Below are 24,794 nucleotides of genomic sequence, written 5' to 3'. Positions count from 1 at the left end.
CTGGGCGACAGAGTGAGACTCTGTCTCAAAAAATAAAATAATATAAAAATTATTTTCTATGATTTGCCAGAAACATGTTTAACTAAATTTTCTCTGTATTCTTTATCTTATCATCTTGAATAAAAGGTAATACAGAGCCCTAGATTCTTCCCTTAACCTCCAAATTGAGTAAGTTCTCTCAACCAATGTTTGTTAAGCACTAATTCTACCTCTGCCCCCTTCTTCAAAGCTGCTATTCTCCTGCAGCTTTAATTTCCTTATAATTTCTGGACTGCTAGTCTCTCTTAATCACTCGTCCCTTCTCCAGAGCTCTTTGTAATTCAGATCCCTCTGTAACCCACAGATCTGATCATATCATTCTTCTCTACAGATTTCTTCAGTGGCTCTGTGTTGCTCATAGGCCCTAGAAGCAAGCTTGGGGATGATTGGGGCAAGTAATTCTCTGAGTCCCAGGTACCAGCGAGTGGCCTTAGAAGGGGAATTACTGGTGTGTGCAGACTTCAAGTGGCCACAATGCCCTTAGCCTTGCTGACTACACATTAATAGAGGAGGGCCACAGCAAGGATCCCCTAAAGTGGTTGTTTAGGTCTAGATGCAGACCATGCTACTGTGCATTGAGAGTAGACTGTTGGTGGCAGTAAGGACAGAAGTGGAGAGACCATCTGGGAGCCTTACTGCAGTAATCCAGGTAAGACTTGATTGTAGCTTGGATCAGGCTGGTGGCAGTAGAGGCACTAAGTCAGATCCTCAGTATATTTTGAAGGTAGAGTCAACCATTTTTCCTGACGGATTGATTTAGAGAGAGAGAGTCAAGGATGACTGTAAAGTTTCTTGCCTCATACAGAAAGATATGGGATAGTGGAATATATTAATCACTGATGTCTCAATTTTACCATTAGCAACTGTTGTCAAATCCTAGGTCTTCTAATAAAGTACCATATTTGACCAGATTTTAAACCTCCGGAAATTTTTAGAGAGAGAAGTAAATTTAAAATGTGCACTTAAAACGTGTGAAATGGGGGCTGGGCACGGTGGCTCATGCCTGTAATCCTAGCACTTTGGGAGGCTTAGGCGGGTGGATCACTTGAGGCCAGGAGTTCGAGACCAGCCTAGGCATCATGATGAAACTATTTCTCTACCCAAAATACAAAAATTAGCCAGGCATAATGGCACATGCCTGTGGTCTCAGCTACCGAGGACGCTGAGGTGGGAGAATCGCTTGAACCTGGGAGGTGGAGGTTACAGTGAGCTGAGACTGCACCACTGCAGGCCAGCCTAGGTGACAGAACAAGACCCTGTCTCAAAAAAAAAAAAAAAAGCAAAGAAAGAAAGAAACACATGAACATGTGAGAGCTGGGACTGGTCGGTACCTGATACCTAAAAATTAAGGAATGAATATGAGATTTTACAAAAAGAGGTGGAAAGGAACCAAAAATCAACTGCTTTTGCAGTTTTCCTAAGGCCTGGAGGTGGCACTTGCAGGTACCATTGATATTCACAGTTTCAGCTACCCTAAAAATTTAATGCTTTGGTCATGATACATAGGGTGTTTTTAGTGTTCCGTAACTAGGTCTCCACCCAAACCCTGAAATTTGTCTTTGATTTGTATTAAATCAATGAAAAAAGTGTTTTGTGATCATGACTTTTTAAATAAGATTTCTGTTCATTACATGTAAATAACTTACAGCAGAAGTGCTCCTGACTTTAACTGATAAAGGAACAAATTCTGTGTCAAAAATCACATAAGCTTTTTTTAAAAAATAAGCTTATAATTTCAGGTAGGTTTAGGCCTGCTAGAATGTAACAAAAGCTTATTGCCACCCACTTCATATTCTTTCTTTTTCTCTCTTTATTTCCTTGTACGTTCCTGAGACTTCAAATACAAAAGCACATTCTCCTCTTCTGTCTTTCTTTCCCTAAAGCCAACTGTCAAGTCTATTCGGCCTCAGAGTATGTTATAGAGCCATGAATTAAAGGTAATTATTGATTTACCAAATGGAAAAAAATAAGTTTAATGGTAATCAAATAGAATAATATGATTTATTTAAATAGGGTAATAATATTTGTTCACTATAGTTATAATTAAAACTACCATTTATTGAGCATTTACCATGTGTCAGATAAATATTATCTCTCAGTTCTTCAACAATTCAATTGAAGTTGGTATGATTTTCCCTCTCTTACAGATGGTTTAGAGAAGTTAAAACATATGCTCAAAATCATACATTTAACAGTGAGTGGCAAAGGTACAATTCAAACCTACGTTTTTCTGCCTTAAAACTCACCTTTTCATCTTTGGTTATGCTTTATTAACTCCGCATAAGGCTTGGAATGTTTATAAATATTAGTGAGATATATTTGGGTCTTGCCAACCCCAGTCTTTAAGAAAAGGGGCCAGGCACAGTGGTTCACACCTGTAATCCCAGCACTTTGGGAGGCCAAGGTGGGTAGATGACCCGAGCTCAGGAGTTCAAGACCAGCCTAGGCAACATGATGAAACCCTGTCTCTAGTAAAAATACGAAAAACAAATTAACTGAATGTGGTGGTGCACTCCTGTAATCCCAGCTACTCGGGAGGCTGAGGCACAACAATCACGTGAGCCCAGGAGGCAGAGGTTGCAGTGAGCTGAGATCGCACCACTGCACTACAGCCTGGGTCACAGAGCAAGACTCCGTCTCAAAAAAAAAAAAAAAAGGAATGCAGTTTTGGAAACTGCCCCTCAGACTACTGGGTAAAAAGGATAGATCTTAAGCTATTTCAATGGAAAGTGATTACTACCCATTTTTCACCACTAGATGGTGGCAGAAAGTTAAAAACAAAAGTTAAAGGCGATTCATTAGAGAAAGTGAAGTGTGTGCTTTCAGAGCAAGGTGGATGTGAGATTAGGGAAGTCTAGAGAAAGGGAAATGTGAGAACTGCCAATGGTATTATGATAAGCAGCCTAGAAATTGGGAGCAGAGGACACAAATCTTTATTGTTCGTGGGAAAAATATCTTATGAAAAATATTAGCGTCTTGTTATTAACACTTGACATTGTTCTGTTTAGTTTTCAGATGCTTCAAGTGTTGTGAACAGAGACTTGTTTGGATTATGCGTTTCTCAGCTAGACTAAATAAATGCTAGCAATGGATAAGTGCAAACATGTTGGGGAGCTGCAGCTTGCTCAAGACCATTCCAGCCTCAACCCTCAGAAATGGCACTGTGTGGACTGCAACACAACTGAGTCCATTTGGGCTTGCCTTAGCTGCTCCCACGTTGCCTGTGGAAGATATATCAAAGAGCATGCACTCAAGCACTTTCAAGAAAGCAGTCATCCTGTTGCGTTGGAGGTGAATGAGATGTATGTTTTTTGTTACCTTTGTGATGATTATGTTCTGAATGATAATGCAACTGGAGACCTGAAGTTACTACGAAGTACATTAAGTGCCATTAAAAGTCAAAATTATCACTGCACAACTCGTAGTGGGAGGTTTGTACGGTCCGTGGGTACAAGTGATTATTCTTATTTCTTACATGACAGTGCCCAATCTCTGCTTCAAAATGAAGATCAAATGTATACTGCTCTTTGGCACAGGAGAAGAATACTAATGGGTAAAATCTTTCGAACATGGTTTGAACAATCACCCATTGGAAGAAAAAAGCAAGAAGAACCATTTCAGGAAAAAATAGTAGTAAAAAGAGAAGTAAAGAAAAGACGGCAAGAATTGGAGTATCAAGTTAAAGCAGAATTGGAAAGTATGCCTCCAAGAAAGAGTTTACGTTTACAAGGGTTCGCTCAGTCGACCATAATAGAAATAGTCTCTGTTCAGGTGCCAGCACAAACGCCATCATCACCTGCAAAAGACAAAGTACTCTCTACCTCGGAAAATGAAAGATCTCAAAAAGTCAGTGACTCCTCAGTTAAGCGAAGGCCAATAGTAACTCCTGGTGTAACCGGATTGAGAAATTTGGGAAATACTTGCTATATGAATTCTGTTCTTCAGGTGTTGAGTCATTTACTTATTTTTCGACAATGTTTTTTAAAGCTTGATCTGAACCAATGGCTAGCTATGACTGCTAGCGAAAAGACAAGATCTTCTTGTAAGCATCCACCAGTCACAGATACGGTAGTATATCAAATGAATGAATGTCAGGAAAAAGATACAGGTTTTGTTCGCTCCAGACAATCAAGTCTGTCGTCAGGACTAAGTGGTGGAGCATCAAAAAGTAGAAAGATGGAACTTATTCAGCCAAAGGAGCCAACTTCACAGTACATTTCTCTTTGTCATGAATTGCATACTTTGTTCCAAGTCATGTGGTCTGGAAAGTGGGCGTTGGTCTCACCATTTGCTATGCTACACTCAGTGTGGAGACTCATTCCTGCCTTTCGTGGTTATGCCCAACAAGACGCTCAGGAATTTCTTTGTGAACTTTTAGATAAAATACAACGTGAATTAGAGATAACTGGTACCAGTTTACCAGCTCTTATCCCCACTTCTCAAAGGAAACTCATCAAACAAGTTCTGAATGTTGTAAATAACATTTTTCACGGACAACTTCTTAGTCAGGTATGGATTTTTTAAAATCTTATTTTCATCATGGGGAGTTCATAAAGTGTAGCCTATAAAAAGGCATATTCTATGTACATCTAGTGTGTTGAGCTAGTACCATTTTCAGGTCAAAATAGATTGTTTTTATAAATATGTATAGAGAAATCAGTTCACTCATTTACAATTCCTTCTTTCCTGAATCATTGGAAGTAGTTTTACATCCATGGTATCAAAAGCTTTTGGAGGTAGGGAGAAATCAGGAGACGGAGCTCTCTAGGTTACCAATATTACATTCGTTATCTGAGGGATTGAGAAGAGGAGGGTTTAATCCCAGAGGGAACGGATTTAAAGATGCTGCTATTCTCGGGATGAAAATGGTGCACATGGCCGGGCGCGGGGACTCACTCCTATAATCCCAGCACTTTGGGAGGCCAAGGCAGGTAGATCACCTGAAGTCAGGAGTTCAAGACCAGCCTGACCAACATGGTGTAACCCCGTCTTTACTAAAAATACAAAAGTTCGCTGCATGTGGTGGCAGACGCCTGTAATCTCAGCTACTTGGAAGGCTGAGTCAGGAGAATCGCTTGAACCCAGGAGGTGGAGGTTGCAATGAGCTGAGATCACGCCATTGCACTCCAGCCTGGGTGACAGAACGAGACTCCATCTCAGAAAAAAAAAAACCCAAAGAAAGAAAGTGGTGCACACTTGAGCAATTTCAGGGACCAAGGAGTAGCCCTGGAGGACTTCCTATATCCTGGTCTGAGAGCTTTAACAAGTAGGTAGGGAAATTTTAAGGTAAACAAATGTGATTTCATCCAAAATAATCTTAAATTATTTTCCTTTATTTTAATTACTACTCAAAAGTTTCCTTTGTCATGATAAGGTAGGCTATAAAACCAGAATCTTCTAAGTAAAGGTTCTCTATACTGAGTGGACTTATTGGTGAACTGTTAATAGACATAAGGTTCTCTACTTTCCCATAACACACAGATTTAAACAAAATTTTTTTTATAACTGAGGCTATTAGGCTTTTAGGTCATTTCCTTCCCCCTGCACACCTGCCTCTGTTCTTCAGTTCAACTTTCATTGTAATAAGGCCATCTTTTGTTTTTATAGCATACTTTCCTACAATGTTGTTTAAGTATTTGAGATGTAATTCTTCTTAAGGAATATCTATGAAGTTTATTTTTCAGTGTTTCAGAAATGCAAAGACTTTGTGTCAATTAGCAAATAAGAATTGTACTGCAATTTTACTTCTCCATCTTTCTCTGTCATTTCCCTTTTATGCAAAAGTTTTAAAATATACTGTTACAGAGTGCAACATATAGTTGCAGGAAACCTATATAATATAGGAAATCTGTATAGAAGAAAAGAAAAATCATTCTCTAATCCTATAACCGCACAATCCATAGGTAAAACTATTAATATTTTGGTATATCTTCTAGTCTTTTTTTCTCCTGCACATATATACATATTTTTTCCCATAATTGGTCATTTTGCATTTATCTGCTTTTCTGATTTAATATTGTAATGATTTTCCAGTAATTAAAAATATTTCATCATTCTTTTCAAAACATTTCAATGTTCATAATTTTTTTGTGTTTTTTTGGTATATTTCTGCTATTTAACATCATATGTTGGTTTTTTGTTTGTTTGTTTTTTTGAGATGGAGTCTCGCTCTGTTGCCCAGGCTGGAGTGCAGTGGTGCGATATCGGCTCACTGCAAGCTCCGCCTTCCGGGTTCATTCATGCCATTCTCCTGCCTCAGCCTCCCAAGTAGCTGGGACTACAGGCACCCGCCACCACACCCGGCTAATTTTTTGTATTTTTAGTAGAGACGGGGTTTCACCATGTTAGGCAGGATGGTCTCGATCTCCTGACTTTGTGATCCGCCTGCCTCGGCCTCCCAAAGTGCTGGGATTACAGGCGTGAGCCAATGCGCCTGGCCACATCATATGTTTATACCATAACTTAACCATTCCCCTATTGTTGACTGTTTTTAATTTTTTTCATTATTATAATGTCATCAGTTAATTTTCTGATTTCCTTATGACAGAGTCCTAGAAGCTGACTTTGTCAGAGTAAGACTTCTGATACTTGGTGACAAAGTTCTTTCCAGAAAGTGTTTTTCTTTTATATCTATCTATCTATCTATCTATCATCTATCTATCTATCTATCTATCTATCTATCTATCTATCATCTATCTATCTATCTATATTTCCAGTAGTATGAAAGTGGCTTTGTGCTTGTTTTTTCCTTTATAAATGAATTTTGAAATTAATAAAAATTACTGTACCAGCTTTTTCTTCTCTTTCTTTAATACACTCTTAGGGAACTGGTTCTCAGGAGATTTAAGACAGTTGGTTGCTGTAATGGCTTTTCCTTTCTATTTTTTATTTTTTTTATAGAGACAAGGTCTCACTGTGTTGTCCAGGCTGGTCTCAAACTCCTGGGCTCAAGCAGTCCTCCCACTTTGGCCTCTCAAAGTGCTGGGATTACAGGCATGAGCCACCACACTCAGACTGGGATGGCTTTTTGTGTGTTTTTGCCTTTGTTTTTGTTTTTTTTTGTTTAATTCAAGAAAATTCTCAAAATGTCTGGCCCTGGCACTACTGAGTCCTTAGACTATAAAAGCCAGGAGAGTTCTTTGTGTCAATTTGTGAAATCTAAAATCTGTATTAGAACTGGCTTCTTTATTTTGTTGCCTGTGCCAGGACTATAGCTTGTATGAAAGAGGTTCTTTATAATATATCATATGTGAATTGTTAGTTCATGGAGTCTGTCTTTAATTATGTGCAGTGTTTGTTGGCATTAAATCCTGCTGAATGTTTCACTGAAGTTGCTATTCATTTCCTTTCTGGTTGCTACATTGCCTATGTAAGTTGTTAAAACAGCTCCATGTTTTTCATGTTTTCTGTGGATGGGGATTTTAATGTGATGTTTGCTTTAAGTAGGAGTATGACATGATCATTTATGTCATATATCTTGTCTTTTGAAATTATCAGTTGTCAGGGCCTCAAAAAAGATAGTATTTTACTTGTAATGTGGTTAAGATTGGATTGAGTTAAGAGGTTATAGGATTTGGGGTTAGGAAGAAAAATCAGCAAAAGATGAAGGAGAGGCCGGGCGTAGTGGCTCACGCCTGTAATCCCAGCACTTTGGCAGGCCGAGGTGGGCGGATCACCTAAAGTCAGGAGTTCAAGACCATCCTGGCCAACATGGCGAAAGCCTGTCTTTATTAAAAATAGAAAAATTAGCTGGGTGTGGTAGCTGGCACCTGTAGTCCAGCTACTCAGGAGGCTGAGGCAGGAGAATCGCTTGAACCTAAGAGCCAGAGGTTACAGTGAGCCGAGATTGCACCATTGCACCCTAGCACTGGGGACAGAGCAAGACTCCATCTCAAAAAAAAAAAGATGAAAGAGAAACAGGCAGATTATTCAGAATTCTAATGGTGCATTTTCATGAGAAAAGTTTATTTAGTGGCAGTGACCTCTAGTGAAAAGGGTTAATGTTTTGATGGAAAGATTATAATCTTAGGAACTCATATTCTCATTTGCAGGTTACATGTCTTGCATGTGACAACAAATCAAATACCATAGAACCTTTCTGGGACTTGTCATTGGAGTTTCCAGAAAGATATCAATGCAGTGGAAAAGATATTGCTTCCCAGCCATGTCTGGTTACTGAAATGTTGGCCAAATTTACAGAAACTGAAGCTTTAGGAGGAAAAATCTACGTATGTGACCAGTGTAACTGTGAGTAAAGATGGTGTGTTCTTGGTGCTTTCCTAGGAATGATAAAGAGAAACGCAGTTGAGAGGAAGCTGAAAGAAATCTTTAGCATTTATGAAAATGAACTTTTTTTCAGTTCGTCAAAAGAAACAGACATTTTCACTTTATAACTGGCATTTACGAACTATGCATTTGTTTGGCCATATTGATGGAATTTAAATTGTTTCTGATCTTCTAGACAATTTTGGAGACAGAAGATTCATAACAAGTTTAAATATGATATGTGGACCAAATAAAGTAGTGAAGAGGAATAATGAAAGGAAAGCATGTCATGTAGTGTGAATGAAACACTTGCTTTATGAGCTTTTTTTTGCTACATATCAAAATGATATGTAGATAAATGTATGTGTGTGTGTCTATATACATAAAATAGGAAATAGTATATGCAGGACTGCTGCATATATTATTTGGATGTGGAGACTGGCTTCATCAAAACAAAGATTTATTCAAAACCATGCACTGTCTCTTCTGTGTTAGTTATTCCCAGTGTCTGTAGATAGAGGTTATATACTGTCAAGGTGCTCACATTCCTAATGGAGGAGGCAGATAGACAGGATCCACTATGATAAGTGCTCTAAGAGGGGAGAGCACAGGAACCTGACACTGGGGGTGAAACAGACACTTCAATTAAAGAGAAGTGTCTTTAGCCGGGCGCGGTGGCTCACGCCTGTAATCCTATGCACGTTGGGAGGCTGAGGTGGGCAGATCACCCGAGGTCAGTAGTTCAAGACCAGCCTGGCCAATGTGGTGAAACCCCGTCTCTACTAAAAATACAAAAATTAGCTGGGCGTGGTGGCACACACTTGTAATCCCAGCTACTCGGGAGGCTGAGGCAGGAGAATTGCTTGAACCCAGGAGGCAGAGATTGCAGTGAGCTGAGATTGCACCACTGCACTCCAGCCTGAGCAAGAGTGAAACTCTGTCTCAAAAAAAAAAAAAAAGAAAAGAAAAAAGAAAAACAAAACAAAAAAAGAAGCATCTTCCTCCAAGGAAATGGTGTGTAAAACCACATCAGATCTGCTGTGTTGGCCAGGTGCGGTGGCTCACGCCTGTAATCCTAACACTTCGGGAGGCCAAGGCAGGTGGATCGCTTGAGGTCAGGAGTTCAAGACCAGCTTGGCCAACATGGCGAAACCCCATCTCTACTAAAAATATAGAAATTAGCCGGGTGTGGTGTAGCACATCCATAATCCCAGCTACTTGGGAGGCTGAGGCAGGAGAATCTCTTGAACCCAGGAGGCAGAGGTTGCAGTGAGCCAATATCGTGCCACTGCACTCCAGCCTGGGTGACAGAACAAGCCTCTGTTCACACAAAAAGATCTACTGTGTCTTTATCTCCTCTGTCAATGTGTATATATAGTGGCAGTTAAGCTACGAGGATGCAAAGACATAAGAATGATCGAGTGTGGGCCGGGCGCGGTGGCTCACACCTGTAATCCCAGCATTTTGGGAGGCTGAGGCGGACGGATCACCTGAGGTCAGGAGTTCGAGACCAGCCTGGCCAACATGGTGAAACCCCATCTCTACTAAAAATACAAAAATTAGCTGGGCATGGTGGCGTGCGCCTGTAATCCCAGCTACACAAGAGGCTGAGGCAGGAGAATCACTTGAACCCGGGAGGGGGAGGTTGCAGTGAGCCGAGATCACGCCATTCCACTCCAGCCTGGGCGACAGTACGAGACTCTGTCTCAAAAAAAAAAAAAAAAAAAAAAAAAGAATGATCCAGTGGACTTTACAGATTCAGGGGAGAGGGTGGGAGGGGGTGAGGGATAAAACACTACGCAATTGGGTACAGTGTACCCTGCTTGGGTGATGGGTGCACCAAAATCTCAGAAATCACCACTACAGAACTATTCATGTAACCAAACACCACCTGTTCCCCAAAAACCTATTGAAATTTAAAAAAAGAATAAGATATACTTACATAGCATCTTAGTATTTATACTATATATATAGTATAAACATATAGTGTAGTATAGTATACTATACAGTAAACTATGCTATAGTTATACTAGTTTATACTATACTGTATATATTTTTTCAGGTATTCTCCCTAATTTCCCTATCTCGCAAATAGATTCTAAGGCTTTAGATACTAAACTTTTAAGATAAACAAAAAATAGGATATTCCCACATTGAAGAAATGTTATATCAATTGATGGTTTCCTGGAATGACTTTAACATTTTTTTCTGAGTGCTGTCTAATGTGAACACATAAAGTAGCCTTAAATTTATAAGGTTTTTTTAAAAAATAAATCTTTGTCAAAGTTGTTATGAATGAAGTATTATTTTTTCTTGGACATAAATGTGATGAGTCCCAAATGCTTTCATCACCAAATTTGGGGGTGATGTTATAAATGCAGAATATGGTTTTATAGCAAATTTCTATATGTTTACTAAAGCTACCAAATACAGGCCTAAAAGAGCTGCTTTAACACAGCAATGCAAACGTTTACAATTATACGCCGAGGAGCTGACATCCCCTATCTGGCTACCCTTGGACCGGATGTGCTAGGAGACAATCCAGAGGTAGGTCCAGGACATTCAACAGCAGCCAGATAAGTGGATCGCAGGGTCAGACACCTGGAAGAAAGGCCAGTGAAGGTGGCTTAGAGCTCAGCTTCATGGTGGACTGAGCCTGCTTCCCACATGAGAAGCAGCTGCTGCCATGGCTGGAGTTGGAGCTGGTGTACAAGTTGAAGGATAGCTCCTGGACATCAGGAACAAACTGTAGCCGATGGCCCAGCTGCAGGACAGTCCATAGATGGACCTCTAGGGAAGCAGAAGGGACAATGAGAAGAATCCTGAGTTCCAGCTGTCTAAGATCTAGTGCTAAAAGAGCAAAAGCAAAACGCTTAAGTGAGGGAGGCCTCAGAGCTGGTAAAGTCCTGCTTTCCTAGGCCATTGACCAGGGCTGGGGTGGTCCCAGGAAAAGTGGAGGGATGTTCTAGGCAATCAGGACCTTCCTCTGGGTTTCTGACTAGCCTAAGTAAATGAACTGACCACACACTTTTTTTTTTCTTATTTCTTTTTAAAATATTTTGACCACCAACTTTTAAATTAAGAGTTTGGAAAATGTATATTAAAATGTTTAGGGAATGTTGTAACTTTTCCTATTAATTGGTATAGCCAGTTCCATTTAAAAATATTATTATGGCTGGGTGTAGTGGCTCATACCTGTAATCCCAGCACTTTAGGAGGCCGAGGCAGGTGGATCACGAGGTCAGGAGTTCGAGACCAGCCTGGCCAACATAGTGAAACCCCGTCTCTACTAAAAATACAAAAATTAGCCGGGCGTGGTGGTGCACACCTATAGTCCCAGTTACTCGGGAGGCTGAGGCAGGAGAATTGCTTGAACCCAGGAGGTGGAGGTTGTGGTGAGCCGAGGTCGTGCCACTGTGCTCTAGCCTGGGCAACAGAGTGAGACTCTGTCTCTAAATAAATAAATAAATAAATAAATATATTATAGCAGTATACTTTGTTCTATTACATTATATGCAAGATTATTATTAAATCATGTACTTGATTACAGATCTGTCTAACTTGACTAGCTCATAAGTTTTTTGTTTAATTGTGGATCATGAGTTTCTCGAGGGCAAAGCCCATGTCTGTATCTCTAGCACAGTACAATGCCTGGAACACAGTAGATACTTTTCATTTCTGACTTAATTAAAAAGAAGGTTCACTCAGCTTTTCCCTGCATCTTTAAATTAAATTTGATTTTTATTCTTTCTTTGATGTTACAGCAAAGCGTAGAAGGTTTTCCTCCAAACCAGTTGTACTCACAGAAGCCCAGAAACAACTTATGATATGCCACCTACCTCAGGTTCTCAGACTGCACCTCAAACGATTCAGGTCTGTAGTAGGACCAGTTGCAAAGTGATCATTCCTTGTGCTTATAATGCTTCAAAACTTAAAGAATGCATGTTATAATTTTTTCCCCTTACTTTAATCACCTTTCTGACAAATGAATTAACTTTTAATACCATATACTTGGCTAGTAAATGACTTACATTTGCTTATTTATTTATTTATTTAGAGATTGAGTCTCACTCTGTCACCTAGGCTGGAGATAGGGTTTTACCATGTTGCCCAGGCTGGTCTCAAACTCCTGGGCTCAAGCGATCCACCCACCTTGGCCTCCCAAATTGCTGGCCGGGCAAGGTGGCTCACGCCTGTAATCCCAGCACTTTGGGAGGCCGAGGCAGGTGGATCACCTGAGGTCAGGAGTTCGAGACTAGCCTGGCCAACATGGTGAAACCCCATCTCTACTAAAAATACAAAAATGTAGCCGGGCATGGTGGCGCATACCTGTAATCCTAGCTGCTCGGGAGGCTGAGTCAGGAGAATCGCTTGAACCTGGGAGGCAGAGGTTGCAGTGAGCCGATATCACGCCGTTGCACTCCAGCCTGGGCGACAGAGTGAGACTCCGTCTCAGACATACATATGTACGTACATACATACATAAACATAAAAATAAAAATACAAAAATTAGCCAGGCGTGGTGACACATGCCTGTAATTCCAGCTACTTGGGAGGCTGAGGCAGGAGAATCGCTTGAACCCTGGAGGCAGAGGTTGCAGTGAGCCAACATCATGCCATTGCACTCTAGCCTGAGTGACAGAGCGAGACTCTGTCTCAAGAAAAAAAAAGAAAAATGTTGAGATGACAGGCGTGAGCCACCGTGCCTGGCAGAATATTTCTAATACCTTTGATGTCCCCTGTGTGTGCCTGTCAATCTTGTTCCTTTCCCCTCTTCAGAAGCAAACCATTATGAATTTTGGGTATAGTATTATCTTATTGTTCTTTATCAGTTTGTTGTATCTCTCTCTTTTTTTTCTTTTTTTTGGGGGTAGAGACAGGGTTTTGCCATGTTGCCCAGGCTAATCTGGAAACTCCTGAGCTCAGGCAATCTGCTCGCCTCAGCTTTCCAATGTGCTGGGATTACAGGCGTGAGCCACCGCACCTGGCTGAGAGATATTGGAAAAGCCGAACTCAGTTTCTCCTACCATACTCTTACAACAGAGAATACGAATGTGACCTCTGCTTACGAAATGTGTAGGAGATTTCTCCCCACCAAGCAAGTCATCAGTTCTGCAGCAGACGTGAGCTGGGTGTCCTCTAATTCAATTTAGTTCTGACACCATCTACCTGGAGGTAGCATCAGATCCCACAGATTGAGAGCTCAGTCCCACAAGACTGACCCCCACTTCAGACACCAGTCATAACTCCAGGTTTGTGGAAATTCTGGCCAACCCGTTGACTGTAAATTTAATGGGATTCCCACAAGCCGCTCCCCTGGTTTGATTAATTTGCTGGAGGGCCCCCACAGAACTCAGGGAAACCTTTGTGTTTACCCGTTTATTACAAAGGAGAGTTTCAAGGATCCATATGAACAGCCAGATGGAAGTCATGTATAGGGCATGGCTTGTGGGAAGGGGCTTATAGGTTCCACACCCTCCCTGGGGGTGCCACCCTCCGGGGACCTCAGCATAGTTAGCTATCTGGAAGCTCCAGAAGCCCATCCTTTTGGGTTTTTATGGAGGCTTCAGTACATAGGCATGACTGACTACATCATTCAGCCCCATTCCCTTTGGGGGTTGGGGGCAGTGTTTGGAAAGAAGCTGAAAGTCCCCATCCTGTAGTCATTCCTGGGTCTTTCCTGTGACTTGCCCACATCCTGAAGCTATCTAGGGGTTGCCAGCCAGTAGTTATCTCATTAGCTTACAAAAGACACACTTGTTTTTTGTTTTTGAGTGACAGTTTCGCTCTTGTCGCTCAGGCTGGAGTGCAATGGCGCAATCTCGGCTCACTGCAACCTCTGCCTCCTGGGTTCAAGCGATTCTCCTGCCTCAGCCTCCCCTGTAACTGGTATTACAGGTATGCGCCACCACACCTGGCTAATTTTTGTATTTTTAGTAGAGATGGGGTTTCACCATGTTGGCCAGGCTGATCTTGAACTCCTGACCTCAGGTGATCCACCTGCCTCGGCCTCCCAAAGTGCTGGGATTACAGGCGGGAGCCACCACGGCCAGCCAAGACACTCTTATCACTCCAGAGATTCCAAGAATTTTAGAAGATGTATCTTAGGAAACTGGAAGGAAAACCAAATATATATTTCACAACCCCACAGAGAGATTGGAATATGACTTATGGTCCAGCAGATAACATGATTTGCATAGTTCATCTTTAGTTCCATGCCATTTTACACTGGACTAAGCATTTTCACATTTTTTTTTCCATCATAAAATTATGTTCTTGTCTCTCCCTTCTCTACCTGCTGTTATTTGTCTGAAACTCATGTTTTAGTACTTTACTACTATATTTTTATCTATGTCTGCCTTGTCTCTGTACCATACTACCCCAAACTGGATTATAATCTCTTGAACTACCACATTACATTATTTTCCCCTCGTAGCACCAACTCATTATGCGTATCGATAAACACATTGCCATGCTGAGATCCAGTAATGTGAAGTATGACCAGCAGACAGAAAATGACAGGATAAGGGCATTCTTTCAGTTCTGTCACCAATGGGCGGTTGTGCTGACTTACACACAGCGAGGGGACACAGTTCCTGTTGTTTTAGTCTGAAAAGCTCTGAAGTGTTCTGAGGAAATAGAGGTGGGCTGTTTTGTTTTCCTCCATACTTGGCCAAGAAAGATCCAGATTGTAGCTCCTATCTGGGATAACCCTCTTCATATCCTGGCAAGACAATAAGGAATTAAAAACCCTTTGGTGGGGCTGGACACAGTGGCTCACACCTGTAATCCCAGCGCTTTGGAAGGCCAAGGCAGGCAGATCACTTGCGGTCAGGAGTTCAAGACCAGCCTGGCCAACATGGTGAAGTCCTGTCTCTACTAAAAATACGAAAATTAGCTGGGCGTGATGGCACACACCTGCAGTCCCAGAAGGAAAATGGCTTGAACCTGAGAGGCAGAGGCTGCAGTAAGTCAAGATCGCACCACTGCACTTCAGCCTAGGTAACAGAGCAAGACTCCGACTCAAAAACAACGAAAAACAAAAAATTCCCAACCCTTTCATGGCCTTGACTTTTACCTGTTAGGGGATAAATGCCCCCATAAGGCAATACTTTCCCAAAAGTTAATTTTTTTTCCTACATTATCATGTAACTACATGAAGGCAAAATAAGCCAAAATTTCTCCATTTATAGCCAGCTTCAGCATTGAAATAATTTTATATTACATATGATACTTTGTATTCCATGCTGCCTGGGGTCATCTGTTACAAGTGTCTGGACCTAGTACATGGTTATTTTCCCTTAATTGTGTTGATAATTTTACACTGGTTTGTTCACAGGTGGTCAGGACGTAATAACCGAGAGAAGATTGGTGTTCATGTTGGCTTTGAGGAAATCTTAAACATGGAGCCCTATTGCTGCAGGGAGACCCTGAAATCCCTCAGACCAGAATGCTTTATCTATGACTTGTCTGCAGTGGTGATGCACCATGGGAAAGGATTTGGCTCAGGGCACTACACTGCCTACTGCTATAATTCTGAAGGAGGTATAGATAAGAAAAAGTATTTTATCTTGGGTTGGACTTGGAGGTTGGAGTTCAGGCTTTAACCAATTTCTAAATTGACTACTAAATCATAAAGCTACTTGACCACTTACTTTCTTAGGGAGAATACCTCTGCAGGTACTAAAAACTGAGAGTTAATGCATGAAATATTTTCTGTAGGTTTTGCAGTACTTTTGACTAAGGGCTGGAGGGATATAATAATGAGGATAGTCTTGTTGCTAACTAAAAGTCAGAGTGTTAACTTTTCTTAAAGACACAATTCAAAAAGCAGATCATATGTTTATTGGTTTACTTCAGGTAATTTTGTTAAAGAAATAGGGTACCTAATGAACTAGGGGATCACAGATATTTGGAACAAACACTGCGTTCAAGTTTAACATACAAAACTCACTTATTTTCTGCCTTCTGGGATAGTCTAGTTCCAGCAAAAGTGATTGGATTGAGAATTTATTTTTTACTCCCCCCCTCCCCTTTTTTTTTTTTTTTTTTTTTTTTTTTTGTGAGATGGAGTCTCGCTCTGTCACCCAGGCTGGAGTGCAGTGGCACGATCTCGGCTCACTGCAACCTCCGCCTCCCAGGTTCAAGCATTCTCCTGCCTCATCCTCCCAAGTAGCTGGGACTACAGGCATGTGCCACCACGCCCGGATAATTTTTTGTGTTTTCAGTAGAGACGGGGTTTCACCGTGTTAGCCAGGATGGTTTCGATCTCCTGACCTCGTGATGTGCCTGCCTCGGCCTCCCAAAGTGCTGGGATTATAGGCATGAGCCACCGCACCCAGCCTTACTTCCCCTTTTGATACTTAACTGTTGAACACAGAATGAACCTCCAACTCCCCACCTCCACCCAACACACCCCAAACAGAAAAAGAGAGGTGAGGACGAGAAGCCCGATAATCCACCAAGCTAACTCAACACTGAACTACCAAAAACTACCAAGTTAGTTGTACACTATTGGCTTTTTTTTTTTTTTTTTTTTTTGAGACAGTCTCACTCTTTCCCCTGGGCTAGAGTGCAGCAGCATGATCTCGGCTCACTGCAACCTCCGCCTCCCGAGTAGCTGGGATTGCAGGTGTGCACCACTGCGCCTGGCTCATTTTTGTATTTTTAGTAGAGATGGGGTTTCACCATGTTGGCTAGGCTGGTCTTGAACTCCTGGCCTTAAGTGATCTGTGAGCCTTGGTCTCCCAAAGTGCTGGGATTACAGGCGTGAGCCACCATGCCCAACCCAATTTGCTTTTTAATACAGATTGAGTATACCCTTGTCTGAAATGCTCGGGACCATAAGCGTTTTGAATTTTGGATTTTTTTGCATAGACATTATGAGGTATTGTAGGGATGAGACCCAGGTTTAGACATGAAATTCGTTTGCTTCATATACACCTTGTACCCATAGCCTAAAGATAATTTTATACAACACTGTAAATGATGAAACAGTTTCATTAACAGAGTGCATATAACAAAGTTTGTGTACACTGAGCAATCAGCAAACAAAGGTGTCACTATCTCAGCCACTCATGGACAGTCTGGTGGTTTGGCATCACGATAATTCCTGGCTGATTTATATGCTAATGATAAGCAGTCATTAGCATACTTATGTGCATGTAATGTATGTAAGTGCATTATACTTATGTGCACATAAGTTTCATAGTAAAAAACAATACAGTTGGAAAAAAATGTGTTCAGGGTTACTTATGACATCATGTTGGCACAAAAAGTTTTGGTTTGGTAGTTTTTTTTTTTTGAGACAGTCTATCACCCAGGCTGGAGGGCAGCTACGCGATCCTTGCTCACTGCAACCTCCGCCTCCCAGGTTCAAGCCATTCTCTTGCTTCAGCCTCCTGAGTAGCTGGGACTTCAAGCGTGCACCACCATGCCCCGCTAATTTTTGTATTTTTAGTAGAGACGGGGCTTCACCATGTTGGCCAGGCTGGTCTCTAACTCCTGGCCTCAGGTGACCTGCCTGCCTTGGCCTTCCAAAGTGCCGGGATTACAGGCATGAGCCACCACGCCTGGTCAGATTTTGGAATTAAGGATGATCATCCTGTATGATTAGTGGCAAAAGCATTAACTGGTAGATTTACACAAGGAATAAATAGTGTCAGGTACTCTCATCAGTCACATGCTATGAAAAACTTAAGCTACTTCTAGAATAAAGGTAGATAATTCCAGGATAACACTTCCCAAACTGTATTTCTCGTTAAAGAAAAATGAATTGGCTAGAAAATTATTTTCCCTTCAGAAAAAGCTTCCCACTCAATGCCTTTCATACTAGAATTTTCTAAAGTCCCTTCATAAATGTATTTCTGTGCTTCACTCTAGGGTTCTGGGTACACTGCAATGATTCCAAGCTAAGCATGTGCACCATGGATGAAGTATGCAAGGCTCAAGCTTATATCTTGTTTTATACCCAACGAGTTACTGAGAATGGATATGCTAAACTTTTGCCTCCAGAGCTCCTGTTGGGGAGCCAACATCCCAATGAAGATGCTGATACCTCGTCTAATGAAATCCTTAGCTGATCCAAAGACAATGGGGTTTTCTTCCTGTGATTTATATATACTTTTTAAAAGACTGATGTACCATTTTAAACTTCATTGTTGTTTTCTTGTGAATCGGTGTACACTACATTTATACATTTTATATCTAGCTACAATTTTTTTTTTTTTTTTTTTTTTTTTTACAAAGTATAAATGTGTGTATCAACTGAAGGTAACTACTTTCTTCAAATATTTGGAGTTTTAAACTTTTGGTGTTTACCTCAGACTGTTATCTCTTTTATATTTTTATGTCTTAATTGGCTCAGATCATGAACTTGTGCAATCTTCTACCAACAAAGTTCAAGTGGCATCATTTTATATACATGTATCTTTTTCAGGTATTTTCTATACAAATTCTTAATAGATGAAAATTAGACTCTACTTTGGTCACTAATAGTCTTTCATTTGTATATTGAAGTTACCTTGCCCCTTGGAGTTATTGAAGTGACATGTCAAGGTATCACCTAAATGTTCTTCAGTCACACTCACTGGTATTTCTGAGGCTTTGTGTGTTAACAGGCCTTGTAATAGACATTATTTTGGTTAATGTAACCCCAAAATTGTTTTAGTAATTGCTATTTGGCATAGTCAAACTATAAATGAAAATGGCAGCTTTACAAATAGTATATTTAAGTGAACTCTGGAACTATGGACATGAAAAAATGATGGCTGGGATTTATGATTTTTGTCTGGCAGCAAACAGGTTTGTCCAGAAGTCTAATAATTAAGCAGTCATAAAAAGTCTGAATTTAGCAAACTAGTGTATGATGTTATTCAAATCGTTTACCTTGGGTATGAGTTCATTTTATAATGTCTGATGACATTAGATCTCTTAAAACTTTATATATATTTTTTAGTTCAAAGGAATAAAGAGTCTTGAAGAGAAAAAATTATAGGGCAGAAAAGGTAAGTGTTCAAAATTGGCAACCGGACTATTATGTCTAGCATCTCATTCTCCTAAATAACTAAAGCTTGATTTACTCTTGCTAGGATTATGTGACTGCTAGTTAGGAGCCTCTTAAAACACTGGCCCTGAGCATTAAAAAAAAAAAAAAAAAATTAAAAGCTATCTAAACTTGCAAAAAAAAAAAAAATATACAGTGTGAGTCACTCTTTTTGTTCTTCTCTGATAATCTCACTGGATTTCTTTAAAGTCCTGTTGTTGCTAACTTTATCTTATTCGGAGAGGGTAGAATCAACTAATCTCTGTAGACCAGCTATGTAAGCTTTGTTAACCACAGGAAGATCATGTATCCTTTTTTAATAAGTGGGTTTATTTGCAGGTTGAAGTCATATTGAAAGATAATATTCTGTCGAATGCTGTTCACCACTAGTGATCATCTGTAAGTACAAACTTGAAAGAGATCTCTACTAGTAAATTTTCTTAAATTTCACAAAACAAGTCATCTGGGTTAGCTGATAGTGAAATGCAATGAGACTTTTATCACTGAACAGACAAATCATTTGTGCCAAAAATACATCTGGAATATTAAATGGCTATGTCTAAAATTGTTCATAATACCTATGCAAGTTGTTACCTCAACTGTTACACACTCAATACCTCATTAAAAATTTACGTGGTCAAGAGACCAGAGTCTACTCTTTTCTAATTTCAAGGACTATTTTTAACGTTATACATTTTAGCACGTCATTTTAATGGAATTGTAAAAACTCCTGAACTATTTGTATTGGTATCGTTGCTTGTACTTATTTCAATATAAAAATACACAAGAGGCCGGGCACTGTGGCTCATGCCTGTAATCGCAGCACTTTGGGAGGCTGAGGCGGGCGGATCACAAGGTCAGGAGACCGAGACCACCCTGGCTAACATAGTGAAACCCCACCTCTACTAAAAATACAAAAAACCATTAGCCAGATGTGGTAGCACTTATCTGTAGTCCAGCTACTCGGGAGGCTGAGGCAGGAGAATAGCTTGAACCCGGTTGCAGTGAGCTGAGATTGCGCCACTGCACTCCAGCCTGGGCGACAGAGCAAGATTGTCTAAAAAAAAAAGAGAGAGAGAGAGAGAGAGAAAAAGTGACTTAGCCCTTTACTTTTTAATCCCTTAAAACTAACACCTATGGGGAGAGGCTTGGAGAAGGGGGATATTATTGGGGGGTCTGGGAAATCTGTAGTACTGTCCACTAAATTTTAGTATGAAAAAGGTCTCAAAATACCAACAATAAAATTAAAACCTAAACAATAAACAGAAACTTAGATTTCTTACTATTTATCTTAAATCTCAACATGGACGTCTACATTCTGCTAAGTTGATCTAACAAAAAACAACATGTTTTAGTTGTAAAATAATTTACTAAAAGGCACTATTGTTAAACATCAAACTAATAACTTGTTGCCAATAAGGTACATCGTTGTAAACATAACAAAATTTTAAGAGATACATGGCTAATAAGCAAACAATACAGTTTTAAGTGACAGCTTTCCTACTTACAAGATCATGTCCCTTCCAGCCATTACAAGGGCATACAGTGATGCCATTGCTCCCAACAGTTACCTGGGAAGGGAGCTTGGAGCTCCTAATTGGTTTGAGATCATGACTGCCAAGGTCTTTAAAAGCTCCAAAAGTCTTCACTCATAAAGGGCAATTGTAAAATTGCTGGGTTTAGAAATCAAGATACTCGCTTTATACTTCCACATCAAAAAGATATGGACTCAACCCCAAAGGAGCTAGCTGGAGGGCCCAGCCCTGACAGTATGTCCAGGCATGAACTGGCGAGCTCTGCTGCTAGCCACAGCATCACAGAGAATGGAGAAATTAGTCAAATGTGGCTATTGAACATTAGCACCATAATAAACATAGCTCATACAGCTAAAACCTAGGTTGTTTCCCCACAAGATAACATTCATTTATAGCTCTAATGCTGAAAGAGCAGCTTTTTAATGTAACAGATGATCTAGGTACACAAGTCATAGGTTTCTCTTCCTAGGATAAAAACGTTCAACAAAATAAAAACTAAACAGCATCCCAGAGGCAATAAAATCTCACTGTACTGAAACATACAAATTAAGGCTACCTTGGTATATAAACGATTTAGAAATGATGATGGAACATTCCCATAAAATTATTTACATATAAGAATTCAAGCAATTTGTTAATCAGTAGTGGGCCTCAGTTCAAACAAATATTACCATTGTTACATTCAACTTAATACACTTAGCCACTATAAGGAAAGTAACTGTAACCTCACTTCCTGAAGCACCACTAGTAATGTTAAGAATTCAAACCTGTCAAAGGGCAAGGTATTACAGCATTTGCCTCATGAATGAAAAAGTCCAATAATTTCAACTTAATTTTTCTAACTAGAACAAGATCCAAACATGGGAGGTTTTTTTTTTTTCTTCTTTGCTTTTGTGGCTTTAATGCCCTTTGGGTTTTCTGAGCAAGCTGAGCACATTCCCTGATAAACACCACCACTGGACAAAGGATCTAAACATTGAGATTTTTACTAAATCAAGGTTTCGAGTTGGCACAATGTTCCTACTAAGTTTCAATTAGCACATCTTTCCAATGTCAGGGGAAAAAAAGACAAGGACTACTATGTCCTACAAAGAATGGTGAAATATTCCTAAAGCTGTATATTTATGAAGAAAAGGTGATTGTCCCTTTTTATGCATGTGTAGATCTTGTTTTAGCCACTATGTCAGAAAAGTCTCAGTGTAGAGGTCTACATTTCAGATAAATGTCTCTGCATTTGCCTACATTAAGTTTAGCTATTTATCCTGTCCAGAATTATAACCACAGACATTGAGATGTAGCTCTCAGATCTGAAAATGTCTTTATTTTTTAGAAAATGGATTCCAGGAAGGTTAAAAAGCAACACCAGAGGGTATAGGTGCAGAACTGGATGTAGTCATTCAAAGCATTCAAGTAAGAATATGGCAATATAAATATCCAAAAAGTATCTCTTAGGTATTTAAAACAAAACGTATAAGTCATTCCTAACTAATTTGAGCTTTATAGCATTTTCCTAGACAGGAAGGGGAAAAATAGTTAGCATTTAAAAGTCCTGAAAGCTTTTTCGTTGGTTAACTACATTAGATGGTTTGCCTTTGTCCAAATTCCTTCTTTTTTAAACATGGATAAAAGTATTACATGGGTCCACTGTTAAAACAGACAATATGTTGCAAATTAATTCTGGTATAATGTTTTCCAACAAAGCTTAGAAAATAAAGGTGTTGAGGTGGCTTTGGACTAAGTTTAATAGTCATCTCCTCTGCTGACAACTTCTTTACATGTTGGACGCAACAGGATGGTATGTTCAAATTGTGCTGTATATGATCCTTTAATGTCACATAATGGTGGATATGGATCTACAATACCCAAGTCACACAGATTCTTCAGAGCCATCAAGTATTTACTTTCTCCCAAGCGATCCAGCCATCTGCGGCAGAAGGCAAGGGTGCCAAAGTTTTCATTGATGACATTTAACAAGTGTTTTGTTCTTGGAAGCCTAAGAGGAGAAAATCCAAAATTAATTGTTGGCAAAAGAGTTACGAACTCATTTCCCTCATTAAGAAAAGCCCAGACCTTAGCTGTGTCTTAGTAGTTGAAGTCCAAAACTCATTTCCCTCATTAAGAAAAGCCCAGACCTTAGCTGTGTCTTAGTAGTTGAAGTCCAAAAACTTTTATTGTTGCTCTTTCAACAATCAAAAGCCAGAATGTATAATAGCCCATACCTAACTATAGATGGCAGCTGAACAGGACACCAGCTGGAGGCCATCTTATCGTGTTTACGTGTCTATGCGTGCGTGTGTGTGTGTGTGTGTGTGTGTGTGTGTGTGTGTGTGTGTGTTATATTCCCCAGTACAGACCTACTACAGGGTATTATCATGGGAATTTCCTCTTGCGTGCAGCAAGCTCAAAGACCTGCATATAAAGGATGTAAATCCAGACTTCATTCATCTTCAAATGTTAAAAAAATTCAATGTAAATTGAAAGACATTGTAAATGGAAGTTTACCAATGGAAAAATATTAAACCAAAAACCTAGGAATGCTAGCAAAATAATCTCTGACATTTATGATTATCAGAAACCGGACCTGAAGAGAGCACTTGTGTGTGTGTGTGTGTGTGTGTGTGTGTGTGTGTGTGTGTGTGTGTGTGTATAATTTTTATCTCAGTTAAAATGTTTAACAGGCTATTTTTTTTTTCTTATTGTTGGGCTACAGAACTCTACATTCATGAATATACCATTTTGTATGTATGCCACATTTTAAAAAAATGCTGTTAACTCAGAAATGCTAATTAGCCACATAAAATCAATCGTCTCGTCTCTCACCTTATTGGCACATGTCCAACATCAAAATTTTTCATGTAATGTGAACATTCCATATCATCATGAACAACACCTTTTCCCGTACTACCAAAGGTTTCAATTGCATATACTTCTCCTTCCTGAAAAATAAGTAAGGGTCAAGGGGAGAGAAAGAAGAAAAATTCAGAACGAATCACAATTACCATCTCTCTCTTTTTTGAGACGGAGTCTCTCTCTGTTGCCAGGCTGGAGTGCAGTGGTGTGATCTTGGCTCACTGCAACCTCCGCTTCCCAGGTTCAAGCGATTCTCCTGCCTCAGCCTCCCGAGTAGGTGGGACTACAGGCACATGCCACCATGCCTGGCTAATTTTTGTATTTTTAGTAGCGACAAGGTTTCACCATGTTGGCCAGGCTGGTCTCAAACTCCTGACCTCACTCAGGTGATCTGCCTGCCTTGGTCTCTCAAAGTGCTGGGATTAACAGGCCTGAGCCCAGCCTACAATTACCATCTCTTGAAGTCTCTATCTGATTACGCAGCAACATGAAATAGCCCCTGGCAGTCCTTATCTAGCCTTTCCCTGCTTTATCTCCTTAGCACTTTTTGGTCTTTCTGCTTCCCCCTATGAATTCTGTTCACAGCTCTACCCCTAGAGCCTACTATAAAGAGACTGGCACCTAGGAATGCTCAATAAATATTCATTAAATGTTGAATAAACAATCCTTTCACAGCCCCAATTTCCACAACTGATTTAGTACTGACTATACACAATTTGCAAATTCAAATGGCCCAATTCCCGGCAGGGTGAATATGGATGATAAGCTAATTCTGGTCAGTATAACTATATACTTAACTATCACGACCTTCTGCTTGGAAGAAAAAAATGTCTTCTATGGAAGTAAAATGTTAGTGACACACATACCTCCATTCTTGTTGCCTCCCCTCCTTTCACAATCGGCACTGTTTTTCCAGCATGTATTCTATATTGCCCAATTGAATGCCCATTTAGATTACGGATTGGTTTCACTGTTATAAAAAATAGGGAAATAAAAGTTATTCAAGATCTCAAGAAGCAAAAACAGATCTCTTACATTTTGGTACAGAGTTCAAGCATTTA

The 24,794-nt window shown here is 40.1% G+C and overlaps 2 protein-coding genes and 1 long non-coding RNA gene across 8 annotated transcripts in view; 1 reads left to right on the top strand and 2 right to left on the bottom strand.

Moving 5' to 3' along the window:
• USP44 (ubiquitin specific peptidase 44) overlaps positions 1–19,991 on the top strand; it is a 29,161-nt gene extending 9,170 nt beyond the window's left edge. For 2 of the 4 annotated variants that reach the window (XM_058424748.1, XM_032170936.2), the window contains exons 2-6: positions 3,048–4,548; positions 8,091–8,286; positions 12,069–12,177; positions 15,644–15,849; positions 18,187–19,991. In XM_058424748.1, the coding sequence (XP_058280731.1) occupies positions 3,118–4,548; positions 8,091–8,286; positions 12,069–12,177; positions 15,644–15,849; positions 18,187–18,386 (2,142 nt within the window). In that variant the 5' untranslated portion in view covers positions 3,048–3,117 and the 3' untranslated portion in view covers positions 18,387–19,991. Of the gene's footprint in view, positions 1–911; positions 2,247–3,047; positions 4,549–8,090; positions 8,287–12,068; positions 12,178–15,643; positions 15,850–18,186 lie in introns of those variants that run through there. The other 2 variants (XM_032170935.2, XM_032170937.2) reach the window with 2 other exon arrangements.
• On the bottom strand, positions 574–15,650 carry LOC131380717 (uncharacterized). 2 transcript variants are annotated; one of them, XR_009208831.1, is made up of 4 exons: positions 14,879–15,650; positions 13,374–14,416; positions 12,634–12,731; positions 574–782 (listed from the first exon to the last, which is right to left on the bottom strand). It is a non-coding gene; the product is annotated as an uncharacterized LOC131380717 (long non-coding RNA). The 2 variants fall into 2 exon arrangements; XR_009208830.1 differs by lacking the exon at positions 13,374–14,416.
• A 2,185-nt stretch (positions 19,992–22,176) lies between the features above and the next one.
• The window catches only part of METAP2 (methionyl aminopeptidase 2), a 40,307-nt gene continuing 37,689 nt past the window's right edge, over positions 22,177–24,794 (bottom strand). For both annotated transcript variants that reach the window (XM_032170932.2, XM_032170933.2), the window contains exons 9-11: positions 24,600–24,703; positions 23,704–23,819; positions 22,177–22,876 (exon numbers count right to left, since the gene is read on the bottom strand). In XM_032170932.2, coding sequence (XP_032026823.1) covers positions 22,624–22,876; positions 23,704–23,819; positions 24,600–24,703 — 473 coding nt within the window. In that variant the 3' untranslated portion in view covers positions 22,177–22,623. The remainder of the gene's footprint in view (positions 22,877–23,703; positions 23,820–24,599; positions 24,704–24,794) is intronic.

This window comes from Hylobates moloch, unplaced genomic scaffold (genome assembly GCF_009828535.3).
Source record: "Hylobates moloch isolate HMO894 unplaced genomic scaffold, HMol_V3 SCAFFOLD_12, whole genome shotgun sequence".
Taxonomy (NCBI): Eukaryota; Metazoa; Chordata; class Mammalia; order Primates; family Hylobatidae; genus Hylobates; species Hylobates moloch.
This window is presented reverse-complemented; position numbering and strand designations above follow the sequence as displayed.